The sequence below is a fragment of the Aquarana catesbeiana genome, linkage group LG01 (genome assembly GCF_042186555.1).
Source record: "Aquarana catesbeiana isolate 2022-GZ linkage group LG01, ASM4218655v1, whole genome shotgun sequence".
In the NCBI taxonomy this organism is placed as follows: Eukaryota; Metazoa; Chordata; class Amphibia; order Anura; family Ranidae; genus Aquarana; species Aquarana catesbeiana.
In genome coordinates this window covers 988461381-988478460 of record NC_133324.1, presented here as the reverse complement: position 1 = coordinate 988478460, position 17080 = coordinate 988461381, and the positions used below count along the sequence as shown (strand labels likewise).

Sequence of the window (17080 nt, the reverse complement as noted above, 5' to 3'; positions counted from 1 at the left end):
CAAATTTCCCCCCTTTTTTTTTCTTATTACATACTGTCAACCTGGAAGCTGATTGGTTACTATGCAGAGCTGCACCTGATTCTGTCTTCCCCTGTTTTAGTAAATCCCCCCTCCCATGATTGCTTATAACTGAATGTTACAGTTATAAGCAACCACTTTTTTCTTAATGAAAACTACTCAGTGTTTATTATTGTGATTGGCTGTGATTGGCACTGTCTGTACCGTGTGATAACTGTGACCAATCACAGAGCTCATCACAATAGTACACAATGAATGGCAGGGAACCAAAGCCTTTTATTGTGTACAATTGTCATGTCATCTGCTGCGATTGTCCACAACAATCACATGGTACCAGCAGGAGGCCAGTGACAGATCACACCGGAGCACCAGACCGGCAGCACAGCTAGTGACAGATCACACCGGAGCACCAGACCAGCAGCACAGCTAGTGACAGATCACACCGGAGGGCCAGACCGGCAGCACAGCTAGTGACAGATCACACCGGAGCGCCAGACCAGCAGCACAGCTAGTGACAGATCATACCGGAGCACCAGACCGGCAGCACAGCTAGTGACAGATCACACCGGAGCACCAGACCGGCAGCACAGCTAGTGACAGATCACACCGGAGCGCCAGACCGGCAGCACAGCTAGTGACAGATCACACCGGAGCGCCAGACCGGCAGCACAGCTAGTGACAGATCACACCGGAGCACCAGACCAGCAGCACAGCTAGTGACAGATCATACCGGAGCACCAGACCGACAGCACAGCTAGTGACAGATCACACCGGAGCGCCAGACCGGCAGCACAGCTAGTGACAGATCACACCGGAGCGCCAGACCGGCAGCACAGCTAGTGACAGATCACACCGGAGCACCAGACCGGCAGCACAGCTAGTGACAGATCACACCGGAGGGCCAGACCGGCAGCACAGCTAGTGACAGATCATACCGGAGCACCAGACCGGCAGCACAGCTAGTGACAGATCACACCGGAGCGTCAGACCGGCAGCACAGCTAGTGACAGATCATACCGGAGCACCAGACCGGCAGCACAGCTAGTGACAGATCACACCGGAGCACCAGACCGGCAGCACAGCTAGTGACAGATCATACCGGAGCACCAGACCGGCAGCACAGCTAGTGACAGATCATACCGGAGCACCAGACCGGCAGCACAGCTAGTGACAGATCATACCGGAGCACCAGACCGACAGCACAGCTAGTGACAGATCACACCGGAGCACCAGACCGGCAGCACAGCTAGTGACAGATCACACCGGAGCACCAGACCGGCAGCACAGCTAGTGACAGATCACACCGGAGGGCCAGACCGGCAGCACAGCTAGTGACAGATCACACCGGAGCACCAGACCGGCAGCACAGCTAGTGACAGATCACACCGGAGCACCAGACCGGCAGCACAGCTAGTGACAGATCACACCGGAGGGCCAGACCGGCAGCACAGCTAGTGACAGATCACACCGGAGCACCAGACCGGCAGCACAGCTAGTGACAGATCACACCGGAGCACCAGACCGGCAGCACAGCTAGTGACAGATCATACCGGAGCACCAGACCGGCAGCACAGCTAGTGACAGATCATACCGGAGCACCAGACCGGCAGCACAGCTAGTGACAGATCACACCGGAGCTCCAGACCGGCAGCACAGCTAGTGACAGATCACACCGGAGCACCAGACCGGCAGCACAGCTAGTGACAGATCACACCGGAGCGCCAGACCGGCAGCACAGCTAGTGACAGATCACACCGGAGCACCAGACCGGCAGCACAGCTAGTGACAGATCACACCGGAGCACCAGACCGGCAGCACAGCTAGTGACAGATCACACCGGAGGGCCAGACCGGCAGCACAGCTAGTGACAGATCACACCGGAGCACCAGACCGGCAGCACAGCTAGTGACAGATCATACCGGAGCACCAGACCGGCAGCACAGCTAGTGACAGATCATACCGGAGCACCAGACCGGCAGCACAGCTAGTGACAGATCATACCGGAGCACCAGACCGGCAGCACAGCTAGTGACAGATCATACCGGAGCACCAGACCGGCAGCACAGCTAGTGACAGATCACACCGGAGCACCAGACCGGCAGCACAGCTAGTGACAGATCACACCGGAGCGTCAGACCGGCAGCACAGCTAGTGACAGATCACACCGGAGCACCAGACCGGCAGCACAGCTAGTGACAGATCATACCGGAGCACCAGACCGGCAGCACAGCTAGTGACAGATCACACCGGAGCGTCAGACCGGCAGCACAGCTAGTGACAGATCATACCGGAGCACCAGACCGGCAGCACAGCTAGTGACAGATCATACCGGAGCACCAGACCGGCAGCACAGCTAGTGACAGATCACACCGGAGCGCCAGACCGGCAGCACAGCTAGTGACAGATCATACCGGAGCACCAGACCGGCAGCACAGCTAGTGACAGATCACACCGGAGGGCCAGACCGGCAGCACAGCTAGTGACAGATCACAACGGAGCTCCAGACCGGCAGCACAGCTAGTGACAGATCACACCGGAGCACCAGACCGGCAGCACAGCTAGTGACAGATCACACCGGAGGGCCAGACCGGCAGCACAGCTAGTGACAGATCATACCGGAGCACCAGACCGGCAGCACAGCTAGTGACAGATCACAACGGAGCTCCAGACCGGCAGCACAGCTAGTGACAGATCACACCGGAGCGCCAGACCGGCAGCACAGCTAGTGACAGATCATACCGGAGCACCAGACCGGCAGCACAGCTAGTGACAGATCATACCGGAGCACCAGACCGGCAGCACAGCTAGTGACAGATCATACCGGAGCACCAGACCGGCAGCACAGCTAGTGACAGATCACACCGGAGCACCAGACCGGCAGCACAGCTAGTGACAGATCACACCGGAGCACCAGACCAGCAGCACAGCTAGTGACAGATCACACCGGAGCACCAGACCGGCAGCACAGCTAGTGACAGATCACACCGGAGCGTCAGACCGGCAGCACAGCTAGTGACAGATCACACCGGAGCGTCAGACCGGCAGCACAGCTAGTGACAGATCACACCGGAGCACCAGACCGGCAGCACAGCTAGTGACAGATCACACCGGAGCACCAGACCGGCAGCACAGCTAGTGACAGATCATACCGGAGCACCAGACCGGCAGCACAGCTAGTGACAGATCACACCGGAGCGTCAGACCGGCAGCACAGCTAGTGACAGATCATACCGGAGCACCAGACCGGCAGCACAGCTAGTGACAGATCATACCGGAGCGTCAGACCGGCAGCACAGCTAGTGACAGATCATACCGGAGCACCAGACCGGCAGCACAGCTAGTGACAGATCATACCGGAGCACCAGACCGGCAGCACAGCTAGTGACAGATCATACCGGAGCACCAGACCGGCAGCACAGCTAGTGACAGATCACACCGGAGCGTCAGACCGGCAGCACAGCTAGTGACAGATCATACCGGAGCGTCAGACCGGCAGCACAGCTAGTGACAGATCATACCGGAGCACCAGACCGGCAGCACAGCTAGTGACAGATCACACCGGAGCACCAGACCGGCAGCACAGCTAGTGACAGATCACACCGGAGCACCAGACCGGCAGCACAGCTAGTGACAGATCACACCGGAGCACCAGACCGGCAGCACAGCTAGTGACAGATCACACCGGAGCACCAGACCGGCAGCACAGCTAGTGACAGATCACACCGGAGCGCCAGACCGGCAGCACAGCTAGTGACAGATCACACCGGAGCACCAGACCGGCAGCACAGCTAGTGACAGATCACACCGGAGCACCAGACCGGCAGCACAGCTAGTGACAGATCACACCAGAGGGCCAGACCGGCAGCACAGCTAGTGACAGATCACACCGGAGCACCAGACCGGCAGCACAGCTAGTGACAGATCATACCGGAGCGCCAGACCGGCAGCACAGCTAGTGACAGATCACACCGGAGCACCAGACCGGCAGCACAGCTAGTGACAGATCACACCGGAGCTCCAGACCGGCAGCACAGCTAGTGACAGATCATACCGGAGCACCAGACCGGCAGCACAGCTAGTGACAGATCACACCGGAGCTCCAGACCGGCAGCACAGCTAGTGACAGATCACACTGGAGCACCAGACCGGCAGCACAGCTAGTGACAGATCACACCGGAGCGTGGCCGGTGGGGCACGCACGAGGTGCGATCCTGGGAGGACATATGACGTCCTCCCAGGATAACAGGGCTTCCACTCAGGTGTCATATTACACAAGGTGGGGCGGGGAGGGGGGTAAAGAAGCCATAGCTTCCAATTTTTTGAGATGGGAATGAGGGATACCTATTAACAAAATTATGCAGGCGTAGGACACACCCTTTGCCACACCATCTTAAAGGAGAATTATACAAAAAAATAAAAGTTTGCGTAAACCCACCAGGGCTTTTTTTTTACTTTTACTATTCCGATTTATAGCAATTTAGAAACTGGATGAAAGGTTTAGCACTGGGAAACCCTTTTTGATAAATAAAGCATTTTATATACAACTATATAGATAAGGCCAATGAGGAGGAAATAGGGATCAAGGGACTTTGTCTTGAATCTGGGACAGTCCCCTGGAAATCCGGGACAGTTGGGAGTTATAAAAAAGCAGAGGATGAGATCTCATTTACCGGTAATTAACATGTCTAATTTTATTTCTTTGTAAATTTCACTTTTGATGTAGCACATCCTCCAGCAAGAATGAAGAAAAATTGCGTGGAGTATCCCCCAAAATACATATCAGACCCCTTGAGTCTTGTATGTATGTAAGGGGGTACCTAACACCAAAAAACAAACAAAAAAAAGTGTGAAATCTCCTTATTATCCATACCAGACCCCTAAACTCCACATTCATCTTGGAAAGGGAGAAAGACAAGCATGGCCCCCCAAAGCCATAGCAGACCACATGCCCTAAATATGGGGAGGTACCTTGTCCCCATGTTGATAAGGACAAGGGCCTCTTCCCCACAACCCTGGCTAGTGGTTGTGGGGATCTGCAGGCAAGGAGGAGGAGTGCATCGGAATCTGGAAGCCCCTTATAATAATAAAGGGGCCCCCAAAATACTGTCATCCCTCTTCGTCAATGGGTCAAGGGTAGGGATGAGCTTCGTGTTCGAGTCAAACCCATGTTCGACTCGAACATCGTCTGTTCGATCGTTCGCCAAATTGCGAACGATATGGGCCGTTCGCGCCAAATTCGTGTGGCGCGTCACGGCCCATAATTCACTGCGGCATTGCAGTGCATTGCTGGCTGATGATTGGCCAAGCATGCACTATGACCCGCATGCTTGGCCAATCACAGCGCCGTCGGTAGAGAGAGCTGTAATTGGCCAAAGCCAGGGTGGCTTTGGCCAATTATGGCTCAGGGGATTTAGTACACACCCCACACTATATAAAGGCCGCCTGCACGGTGGTCCTGTGTAGTGTGTGTTCCGGTGTGCTGAGAGATAGAGAGAGAGAGAGACAGTGTCATTTCATTATTTCATTTGAGTTAGCTAGATTAGGCAGGACAGTCAGTCAGTTAGCTGCACTTACAGTGTATTGTGTATATATATGCATCCCAGGTGTTGTATATAATACAGTATACAGTATATATATATATATATATATACTGTATATACATATATACATATACACTGTATTCAGTTTAGCTAGATCCGTTCCTGTTATCTTCCTACTGACAGGCAGGCTTGTCTTGTTACAGTATTTACAGCTACCTGAAGAAAATTGCTGGTGTTCTTTTGATCCTATTAGTACCACAGTCAGGCAGCTAGACTATTTACAGTTAGTGCAGTGCGTCCTGCTCACAGTGTTCTGCTAGATCTACAAGTTAGTGTAGTGCGACCTCTGCACAGTGTTTAACAGGGGCGTGTAATTACAATTTTTGATGCAATACTTTGCAGCAGGGCTCGTTCCTGCGTTCCAACTAGAGTGTCTGTGAGGGGTTGCAGTGTTGTGGCACCAGCACCAGTGCCTAAGGCCTAATTGTTCAGCTCCTGTTCAACAGGGGCGTGTAATTACAATTCTTGATCTAATATTTCACAGCAGGGCCCTGTGAGGGCTTACAGTGTTGTGGCCACAACAACACCTAAGGCCCAAATTTCTGCTGAGTATGTAGGGCAGGACCCTACTTTCAAACATCTAACTTACAAACGACTCCTACTTGCAAACGGAAGGAGACAACAGGAAGTGAGATGAAATCTACCCCTAGGAAGGGAAATTCTCTCCTGTAAGAGTTAATATGGGAAAACAATTTCTCCTTTCCACTGATGCTTTCCAATCCTTGTTCCACAAAAAAACCCAAATTTTCAAAAAACATTTTTCATTGGGACAAAAAAGTGAGGTGAAATCTTCTGAAGAGGAGGAAAGACAGCAAAACAAATGTCACAGGGGTGATAACCCTTCCCTATGTTTTCCAAAAAGCTTAGAAAAGATTTTTTGGCTGGAGCTAAACACGTTAAAAATGTTCAAAATTACAAAGAGATTCTACTTAACAACAAACCTACAGTCCCTGTCTTGTTTGCACCGCCTGTATACTGCTGTTCAGAGTATATAGGGCCTGGTGGGCCCACACCTTTCCTTATTTTAATTTGGGTGCGGGGTTCCCCTTAATATCCATACAAGACCCAAAGGGCCTGGTAATGGACTGGGGGGTACCCATGCCGTTTGTCTCACTGATTTTCATCCATATTGCCAGGACCCGACATGACATTAAACCCGCAAGCAGTTTTAAATGAGATTTTTTCCTTTAAAAATGACATTTGGTGCAGGGACTGTTCTAAACACGGGAAACACACGTCACTTTACAGGCATACTATAGACACCCCCCAGGTACGATATTTAAAGGAATATTTCACTTTTTTTTTTTTACTTTAAGCATCATTAAAATCACTGCTCCCGAAAAAACGGCCGTTTTTAAAACTTTTTTTTGCATTGATACATGTCCCCTGGGGTAGGACCCCGGTCCCCAAACCCTTTTTAGGACAATACCATGCAAATTAGCCTTTAAAATGAGCACTTTTGATTTTGAACGTTCGAGTCCCATAGACGTCAATGGGGTTCTAACGTTCGTGCGAATTTTCGGTCCGTTCGCAGGTTCTGGTGCGAACCGAACCGGGGGGGTGTTCGGCTCATCCCTAGTCAAGGGTAGATAGTACCTCTACAGAATGTAACTTAGAAATAAAGACACTCAAACATTTAGTACTTTACTAAAAACAAAAATCGCCCCCCTCCCCCCCAAAAAAATGTCCCTCATTGTAAATCCATTGTCAGCCACTCACCATAAAAAACAACCAACAACCTGGAGAACACTATGGATCCCGACAGTACCACTAGCCAAACAACATCTGCCTGAGCTGTCATCAGTTATATAAGAGAAGGGTCTGGGACAGTGGTGACCATCTTTGGGCAGTGATGTCACTGCCTTCCCCACCCCTTTGCTTACGTGGCCATGTAAGGCAACGTGCCATGCTTCCGCAGCTTCTAGGGACGTTTCCAGAGGAACCAGTGACAGTGGAAAGCTGTCATATAAAGAGGTGGTAGAAACATCACTTCTATACATGATGCATGCCTCCCACCAAACAGGAGGCCAGATGGGAAAAAGTTCAGACATTCGTTCGAATGGACAAACAGCCAGAGTTTAGCCAGCACCTGGGTTTGAACTGAACTGTCAGCTAACCCCTAATTGTCAGTGGTATTAATGCCTCCTTACAGATAGTTAAACAGACCCTTATTGTCATGCAGTTGGCCTATTCAAATAGTGTTGGACCCGGAACTATGCAGGCGCCATCAGAGTTCAATTAGCCACAGCCCAAGCAACCCCTCACAACTTCTGGAGGAAACCTGGTTGAGAATGGTTGCTAAAGATACTAACTGTCCTCCAGAAGAGCCTTCACCCTAAGGAAGGGAAAGACGGGTCAATCTGGCAAGTTATTGGTGGATCATTCCTAGTGCTGTCTGGGAAGGGATGGTCTAAGAGGTGCCTCACCTTGAAGGCCTCCTTCAGCTCCTCTTCGTGGGTATGGTTGGTCTGCCATGGCTTATTGGCATCCCGGCTTCCATCCGAGCGCAGACTTTCACCGTACACGTCCAAATAGAAGAAGACATAATCGCCGTCAGTCAGCTTCTCCTTGTGGGCCTGTAGCATGATCTTATGTAGCATCTCCAGAGGGCCACAGACGTAGACAACTGTGAGGAGAACAGAGCGAGGTGATGTTACAGACCGACAACGATGCAACCACAACCAATACAGTAACTGCAGAATCAATAAACACAACCACTGGTGCCTATCTCCAGTCCCATATACCAATGATGCCTATCTCCAGTCTCTGGTTCCATATACCAATGATATCTATCTCCAGTCTCTGGACCCATATACTAATGGCGCCTATCTCCAGTCTCTGGTTCCATATACAAGTAGTGCCCATCTCCAGTCTCTGGTCCCATATACCAATGGTGCCCATCTCCAGTCTCTGGTCCCATATACCAATGGTGCCCATCTCCAGTCTCTGGTTCCATATACCAATGATATCTATCTCCAGTCTCTGGTTCCATATACAAGTAGTGCCCATCTCCAGTCTCTGGTCCCATATACCAATGGTGCCCATCTCCAGTCTCTGGTCCCATATACCAATGGTGCCCATCTCCAGTCTCTGGTCCCATATACCAATGGGGCCCATCTCCAGTCTCTGGTCCCATATACCAATGGTGCCCATCTCCAGTCTCTGGTCCCATATACCAATGGTGCCCATCTCCAGTCTCTGGTCCCATATACCAATGGTGCCCATCTCCAGTCTCTGGTCCCATATACCAATGGTGCCCATCTCCAGTCTCTGGTCCCATATACCAATGGTGCCCATCTCCAGTCTCTGGTCCCATATACCAATGGTGCCCATCTCCAGTCTCTGGTCCCATATACCAATGGTGCCCATCTCCAGTCTCTGGTCCCATATACCAATGGTGCCCATCTCCAGTCTCTGGTCCCATATACCAATGGTGCCCATCTCCAGTCTCTGGTCCCATATACCAATGGTGCCCATCTCCAGTCTCTGGTCCCATATACCAATGGTGCCCATCTCCAGTCTCTGGTCCCATATACCAATGGTGCCCATCTCCAGTCTCTGGTCCCATATACCAATGGTGCCCATCTCCAGTCTCTGGTCCCATATACCAATGGCGCCCATCTCCAGTCTCTGGTCCCATATACCAATGGTGCCCATCTCCAGTCTCTGGTCCCATATACCAATGGTGCCCATCTCCAGTCTGTAGTCCCATATACCAATGGTGCCTATCTCCAGTCTGTAGTCCCATATACCAATGGTGCCTATCTCCAGTCTGTAGTCCCATATACCAATGGTGCCTATCTCCAGTCTGTAGTCCCATATACCAATGATGCCTATCTCCAGTCTCTGGTCCCATATACCAATGGTGCCCATCTCCAGTCTCTGGTCCCATATACCAGTGGTGCCCATCTCCAGTCTCTGGTCCCATATACCAATGGCGCCTATCTCCAGTCTCTGGTCCCATATACCAATGGTGCCTATCTCCAGTCTCTGGTCCCATATACCAATGGTGCCTATCTCCAGTCTGTAGTCCCATATACCAATGGTGCCTATCTCCAGTCTGTAGTCCCATATACCAATGGTGCCTATCTCCAGTCTGTAGTCCCATATACCAATGGTGCCTATCTCCAGTCTGTAGTCCCATATACCAATGGTGCCTATCTCCAGTCTGTAGTCCCATATACCAATGGTGCCTATCTCCAGTCTCTGGTCCCATATACAAATTGTGTCTGACTCTAGTTTTTGGTCCCATATATAAAAAGGTGCCTATTCTATACAGAGGTATATACAGACCGGTCATTATACAGAGGTATATACAGACCGGTCATTATACAGAGGTATATACAGACCGGTCATTATACACAGAGTGACTCCATACATGCTCACTATAGTACACAGAGATCTATAGTGACTGATTATTATATAGGAAGATGTATATACGGTATATACCTCACTGTATGTCCCCCCAGCTGGGATGTTGTGCAGTATGTAGAGCAGTATATATATATCTCCATATATCCCCCCCCCCCTGTGTTTGTTGTGTAATATGTGGAGATATATATATATCCCCTCTGTTGAGTGCGTGTTGTTGTGCAGAGCTGTGTAATTAGCGTGTTCTGCGTGTTCCTCCTGGAATGACGTCTCCTGATTAGCAGATGGAGAAGAAGCACTCAGTCCATTATCTCCCATCCCAGCAGGAGATGCATTAGAGGCTCCGGGGCCCCGGCTCTGTGTAACAGGAGAGGGAGAAGGGGGGCCCCTCCATATCCACTCATTAACCACTTCCTGTCTACACATCTGTCCTTCATCAATAATGCAGCCAGGAGGAGTGAGACTCCACATGAGGATCCATTATACAGGAGAACACTGTCCATCAGTCCGGGATGTATGTGCTGGAAAATGTACCTGGCAGGTAAGTACCTACATCATTGGAAATGGTACCTAAATTAGACAGGTAAGTACCTAAATCACAGGAACAGGTATCTACATTGGACAGGTAAGTACCTACATCACAGGGACAGGTAAGTACCTACATCACAGGGACAGGTATCTACATTGGACAGGTAAGTACCTACATCACAGGGACAGGTATCTACATTGGACAGGTAAGTACCTACATTACGGTGACAGGTAAGTATGTAACTTCCATCTTGGAAGGCGCCATGCTGGCTAGGCAGGAAAGTACCTATGAGCCAGTTGTGGTCACCTGTCCAGCCTGCAGGTCTCGGGAAGTCTGGGGTCCCGGGGACTGAGGAGCAGCGAAGATAAGCTGTGACTGTCCCTCTTTTTATATAAGTGTTTATTTATGGAAAAATGTAGATGTGTGAGCGTTCTTTTTCTCCAGCGAGCTCTGTTAGTCCCCGGGGGGGGGGTTATGGAATAATGAGGGGGGGTTATGGATTAATGGGGGGAATTAGGTGATAAGAGCCTCTTCCACTCTCTGGCTTTATGGATCCCTCAGGAGGAAGCAGAAACATTAACCCTTCAAGCTCTCCCCTCCCCGACCTGGGACCCTCTTCATCTCACGCTGCAATCTTAACACTCTGTGCAAAATTTAGGATTCCCCGGGGCCCCACAGTCTCCACCCATAACTGAATTGTCATCATTGAGTGGAGGGACCCTATAATCCCCGTTTAGTATGACCAGATAATGATCACATGATTTATCCCATTTACCTCTCTGAACTACAGACACCACCGCCAGTGTTTCCTCTCCTCACCAGGCTCAGCGTTTCCTCTCCTCACCACCGCCAGTGTTTCCTCTCCTCACCAGGCTCAGCGTTTCCTCTCCTCACCACCGCCAGTGTTTCCTCTCCTCACCACCATCAGTGTTTCCTCTCCTCACCAGGCTCAGCGTTTCCTCTCCTCACCACCGCCAGCGTTTCCTCTCCTCACCACCGCCAGTGTTTCCTCTCCTCACCACCATCAGTGTTTCCTCTCCTCACCAGGCTCAGCGTTTCCTCTCCTCACCACCGCCAGTGTTTCCTCTCCTCACCAGGCTCAGCGTTTCCTCTCCTCACCACCGCCAGTGTTTCCTCTCCTCACCACGCTCAGCGTTTCCTCTCCTCACCACCGCCAGTGTTTCCTCTCCTCACCACCATCAGTGTTTCCTCTCCTCACCAGGCTCAGCGTTTCCTCTCCTCACCACCGCCAGTGTTTCCTCTCCTCACCAGGCTCAGCGTTTCCTCTCCTCACCACCGCCAGTGTTTCCTCTCCTCACCAGGCTCAGCGTTTCCTCTCCTCACCACCGCCAGTGTTTCCTCTCCTCACCACCGCCAGTGTTTCCTCTCCTCACCACGCTCAGCGTTTCCTCTCCTCACCACCGCCAGTGTTTCCTCTCCTCACCACCGCCAGTGTTTCCTCTCCTCACCAGGCTCAGCGTTTCCTCTCCTCACCACCGCCAGTGTTTCCTCTCCTCACCACCGCCAGTGTTTCCTCTCCTCACCACCGCCAGTGTTTCCTCTCCTCACCACGCTCAGCGTTTCCTCTCCTCACCACCGCCAGTGTTTCCTCTCCTCACCAGGCTCAGCGTTTCCTCTCCTCACCACCGCCAGTGTTTCCTCTCCTCACCAGGCTCAGCGTTTCCTCTCCTCACCACCGCCAGTGTTTCCTCTCCTCACCACGCTCAGCGTTTCCTCTCCTCACCACCGCCAGTGTTTCCTCTCCTCACCACCGCCAGTGTTTCCTCTCCTCACCAGGCTCAGCGTTTCCTCTCCTCACCACCGCCAGTGTTTCCTCTCCTCACCACCGCCAGTGTTTCCTCTCCTCACCACCGCCAGTGTTTCCTCTCCTCACCACGCTCAGCGTTTCCTCTCCTCACCACCGCCAGTGTTTCCTCTCCTCACCACCGCCAGTGTTTCCTCTCCTCACCACCGCCAGCGTTTCCTCTCCTCACCACCGCCAGTGTTTCCTCTCCTCACCAGGCTCAGCGTTTCCTCTCCTCACCACCGCCAGTGTTTCCTCTCCTCACCAGGCTCAGCGTTTCCTCTCCTCACCACCGCCAGTGTTTCCTCTCCTCACCACGCTCAGCGTTTCCTCTCCTCACCACCGCCAGTGTTTCCTCTCCTCACCACCATCAGTGTTTCCTCTCCTCACCAGGCTCAGCGTTTCCTCTCCTCACCACCGCCAGCGTTTCCTCTCCCCACCACCGCCAGCGTTTCCTCTCCTCACCACGCTCAGCGTTTCCTCTCCTCACCACCGCCAGTGTTTCCTCTCCTCACCAGGCTCAGCGTTTCCTCTCCTCACCACGCTCAGCGTTTCCTCTCCTCACCACCGCCAGTGTTTCCTCTCCTCACCACCGCCAGTGTTTCCTCTCCTCACCAGGCTCAGCGTTTCCTCTCCTCACCACCGCCAGTGTTTCCTCTCCTCACCACCGCCAGTGTTTCCTCTCCTCACCACCGCCAGTGTTTCCTCTCCTCACCACGCTCAGCGTTTCCTCTCCTCACCACCGCCAGTGTTTCCTCTCCTCACCACCGCCAGTGTTTCCTCTCCTCACCAGGCTCAGCGTTTCCTCTCCTCACCACCGCCAGCGTTTCCTCTCCTCACCACCGCCAGTGTTTCCTCTCCTCACCAGGCTCAGCGTTTCCTCTCCTCACCACCGCCAGTGTTTCCTCTCCTCACCAGGCTCAGCGTTTCCTCTCCTCACCACCGCCAGTGTTTCCTCTCCTCACCACGCTCAGCGTTTCCTCTCCTCACCACCGCCAGTGTTTCCTCTCCTCACCACCATCAGTGTTTCCTCTCCTCACCAGGCTCAGCGTTTCCTCTCCTCACCACCGCCAGTGTTTCCTCTCCTCACCAGGCTCAGCGTTTCCTCTCCTCACCACCGCCAGTGTTTCCTCTCCTCACCAGGCTCAGCGTTTCCTCTCCTCACCACCGCCAGTGTTTCCTCTCCTCACCACCGCCAGTGTTTCCTCTCCTCACCACGCTCAGCGTTTCCTCTCCTCACCACCGCCAGTGTTTCCTCTCCTCACCACCGCCAGTGTTTCCTCTCCTCACCAGGCTCAGCGTTTCCTCTCCTCACCACCGCCAGTGTTTCCTCTCCTCACCACCGCCAGTGTTTCCTCTCCTCACCACCGCCAGTGTTTCCTCTCCTCACCACGCTCAGCGTTTCCTCTCCTCACCACCGCCAGTGTTTCCTCTCCTCACCACCGCCAGTGTTTCCTCTCCTCACCAGGCTCAGCGTTTCCTCTCCTCACCACCGCCAGTGTTTCCTCTCCTCACCACGCTCAGCGTTTCCTCTCCTCACCACCGCCAGTGTTTCCTCTCCTCACCACCGCCAGTGTTTCCTCTCCTCACCAGGCTCAGCGTTTCCTCTCCTCACCACCGCCAGTGTTTCCTCTCCTCACCACCGCCAGTGTTTCCTCTCCTCACCACCGCCAGTGTTTCCTCTCCTCACCACCGCCAGTGTTTCCTCTCCTCACCACCGCCAGTGTTTCCTCTCCTCACCACCACCAGTGTTTCCTCTCCTCACCACCGCCAGCGTTTCCTCTCCTCACCACGCTCAGCGTTTCCTCTCCTCACCACCGCCAGTGTTTCCTCTCCTCACCACCGCCAGTGTTTCCTCTCCTCACCAGGCTCAGCGTTTCCTCTCCTCACCACCGCCAGTGTTTCCTCTCCTCACCACCGCCAGTGTTTCCTCTCCTCACCAGGCTCAGCGTTTCCTCTCCTCACCACCGCCAGTGTTTCCTCTCCTCACCACCGCCAGTGTTTCCTCTCCTCACCACCGCCAGTGTTTCCTCTCCTCACCACCGCCAGTGTTTCCTCTCCTCACCACCGCCAGTGTTTCCTCTCCTCACCACCACCAGTGTTTCCTCTCCTCACCACCGCCAGCGTTTCCTCTCCTCACCACGCTCAGCGTTTCCTCTCCTCACCACCGCCAGTGTTTCCTCTCCTCACCACCGCCAGTGTTTCCTCTCCTCACCAGGCTCAGCGTTTCCTCTCCTCACCACCGCCAGTGTTTCCTCTCCTCACCACCGCCAGTGTTTCCTCTCCTCACCACCGCCAGGGTTTCCTCTCCTCACCACGCTCAGCGTTTCCTCTCCTCACCACCGCCAGTGTTTCCTCTCCTCACCACCGCCAGTGTTTCCTCTCCTCACCAGGCTCAGCGTTTCCTCTCCTCACCACCGCCAGCGTTTCCTCTCCTCACCACCGCCAGTGTTTCCTCTCCTCACCAGGCTCAGCGTTTCCTCTCCTCACCACCGCCAGTGTTTCCTCTCCTCACCAGGCTCAGCGTTTCCTCTCCTCACCACCGCCAGTGTTTCCTCTCCTCACCACGCTCAGCGTTTCCTCTCCTCACCACCGCCAGTGTTTCCTCTCCTCACCACCATCAGTGTTTCCTCTCCTCACCAGGCTCAGCGTTTCCTCTCCTCACCACCGCCAGTGTTTCCTCTCCTCACCAGGCTCAGCGTTTCCTCTCCTCACCACCGCCAGTGTTTCCTCTCCTCACCAGGCTCAGCGTTTCCTCTCCTCACCACCGCCAGTGTTTCCTCTCCTCACCACCGCCAGTGTTTCCTCTCCTCACCACGCTCAGCGTTTCCTCTCCTCACCACCGCCAGTGTTTCCTCTCCTCACCACCGCCAGTGTTTCCTCTCCTCACCAGGCTCAGCGTTTCCTCTCCTCACCACCGCCAGTGTTTCCTCTCCTCACCACCGCCAGTGTTTCCTCTCCTCACCACCGCCAGTGTTTCCTCTCCTCACCACGCTCAGCGTTTCCTCTCCTCACCACCGCCAGTGTTTCCTCTCCTCACCACCGCCAGTGTTTCCTCTCCTCACCAGGCTCAGCGTTTCCTCTCCTCACCACCGCCAGTGTTTCCTCTCCTCACCACGCTCAGGGTTTCCTCTCCTCACCACCGCCAGTGTTTCCTCTCCTCACCACCGCCAGTGTTTCCTCTCCTCACCAGGCTCAGCGTTTCCTCTCCTCACCACCGCCAGTGTTTCCTCTCCTCACCACCGCCAGTGTTTCCTCTCCTCACCACCGCCAGTGTTTCCTCTCCTCACCACGCTCAGCGTTTCCTCTCCTCACCACGCTCAGCGTTTCCTCTCCTCACCACCGCCAGTGTTTCCTCTCCTCACCACGCTCAGCGTTTCCTCTCCTCACCACCGCCAGTGTTTCCTCTCCTCACCAGGCTCAGCGTTTCCTCTCCTCACCACCGCCAGTGTTTCCTCTCCTCACCACCGCCAGTGTTTCCTCTCCTCACCAGGCTCAGCGTTTCCTCTCCTCACCAGGCTCAGCGTTTCCTCTCCTCACCACCGCCAGTGTTTCCTCTCCTCACCAGGCTCAGCGTTTCCTCTCCTCACCACCGCCAGTGTTTCCTCTCCTCACCACCGCCAGTGTTTCCTCTCCTCACCACCGCCAGTGTTTCCTCTCCTCACCACCGCCAGCGTTTCCTCTCCTCACCACGCTCAGCGTTTCCTCTCCTCACCACGCTCAGCGTTTCCTCTCCTCACCACGCTCAGCGTTTCCTCTCCTCACCACCGCCAGTGTTTCCTCTCCTCACCACCGCCAGTGTTTCCTCTCCTCACCAGGCTCAGCGTTTCCTCTCCTCACCACCGCCAGTGTTTCCTCTCCTCACTACCGCCAGCGTTTCCTCTCCTCACCACCGCCAGCGTTTCCTCTCCTCACCACGCTCAGCGTTTCCTCTCCTCACCACGCTCAGCGTTTCCTCTCCTCACCAGGCTCAGCGTTTCCTCTCCTCACCACGCTCAGCGTTTCCTCTCCTCACCACGCTCAGCGTTTCCTCTCCTCACCACGCTCAGCGTTTCCTCTCCTCACCAGGCTCAGCGTTTCCTCTCCTCACCAGGCTTAGCGTTTCCTCTCCTCACCAGGCTCAGCGTTTCCTCTCCTCACCAGGCTCAGCGTTTCCTCTCCTCACCAGGCTCAGCGTTTCCTCTCCTCACCAGGCTCAGCGTTTCCTCTCCTCACCACGCTCAGCGTTTCCTCTCCTCACCACGCTCAGTGTTTCCTCTCCTCACCACCATCAGTGTTTCCTCTCCTCACCACGCTCAGCGTTTCCTCTCCTCACCACGCTCAGTGTTTCCTCTCCTCACCACCATCAGTGTTTCCTCTCCTCACCACGCTCAGCGTTTCCTCTCCTCACCACGCTCAGCGTTTCCTCTCCTCACCACGCTCAGTGTTTCCTCTCCTCACCACCATCAGTGTTTCCTCTCCTCACCACCGCCAGTGTTTCCTCTCCTCACCAGTGGCAATGTGTGTTGTCACAAGGACAGGAAGAGAGGGGAATCTACACAATGGGGACACAGACAACAAATGTCTGACAGGTTCCCCATCCAAAGCAAACTGTTCCTCCTAAAGTGGATATGTGTAAGTGAATGCAGCGTAAATGAAGAGCATGCCAGGCAGTTTTATGCGTTGGTGGGAAGTCACACCATCATCAGTTACTACATAATTTATTTATTTTATTTATTTATTATACATAATATTAGCAGATAAAAATTGCCAACATCC

At 53.6% G+C, this 17080-nt stretch overlaps 1 protein-coding gene across 1 annotated transcript in view; it reads right to left on the bottom strand.

Moving 5' to 3' along the window:
- Window positions 1-17080, bottom strand: part of NPR2 (natriuretic peptide receptor 2) — a 187154-nt gene that overhangs the window by 147077 nt on the left and 22997 nt on the right. The window contains exon 2 of the mRNA XM_073612133.1: window positions 8045-8244. Within this exon, the coding sequence (XP_073468234.1) occupies window positions 8045-8244 (200 nt within the window). The remainder of the gene's footprint in view (window positions 1-8044; window positions 8245-17080) is intronic.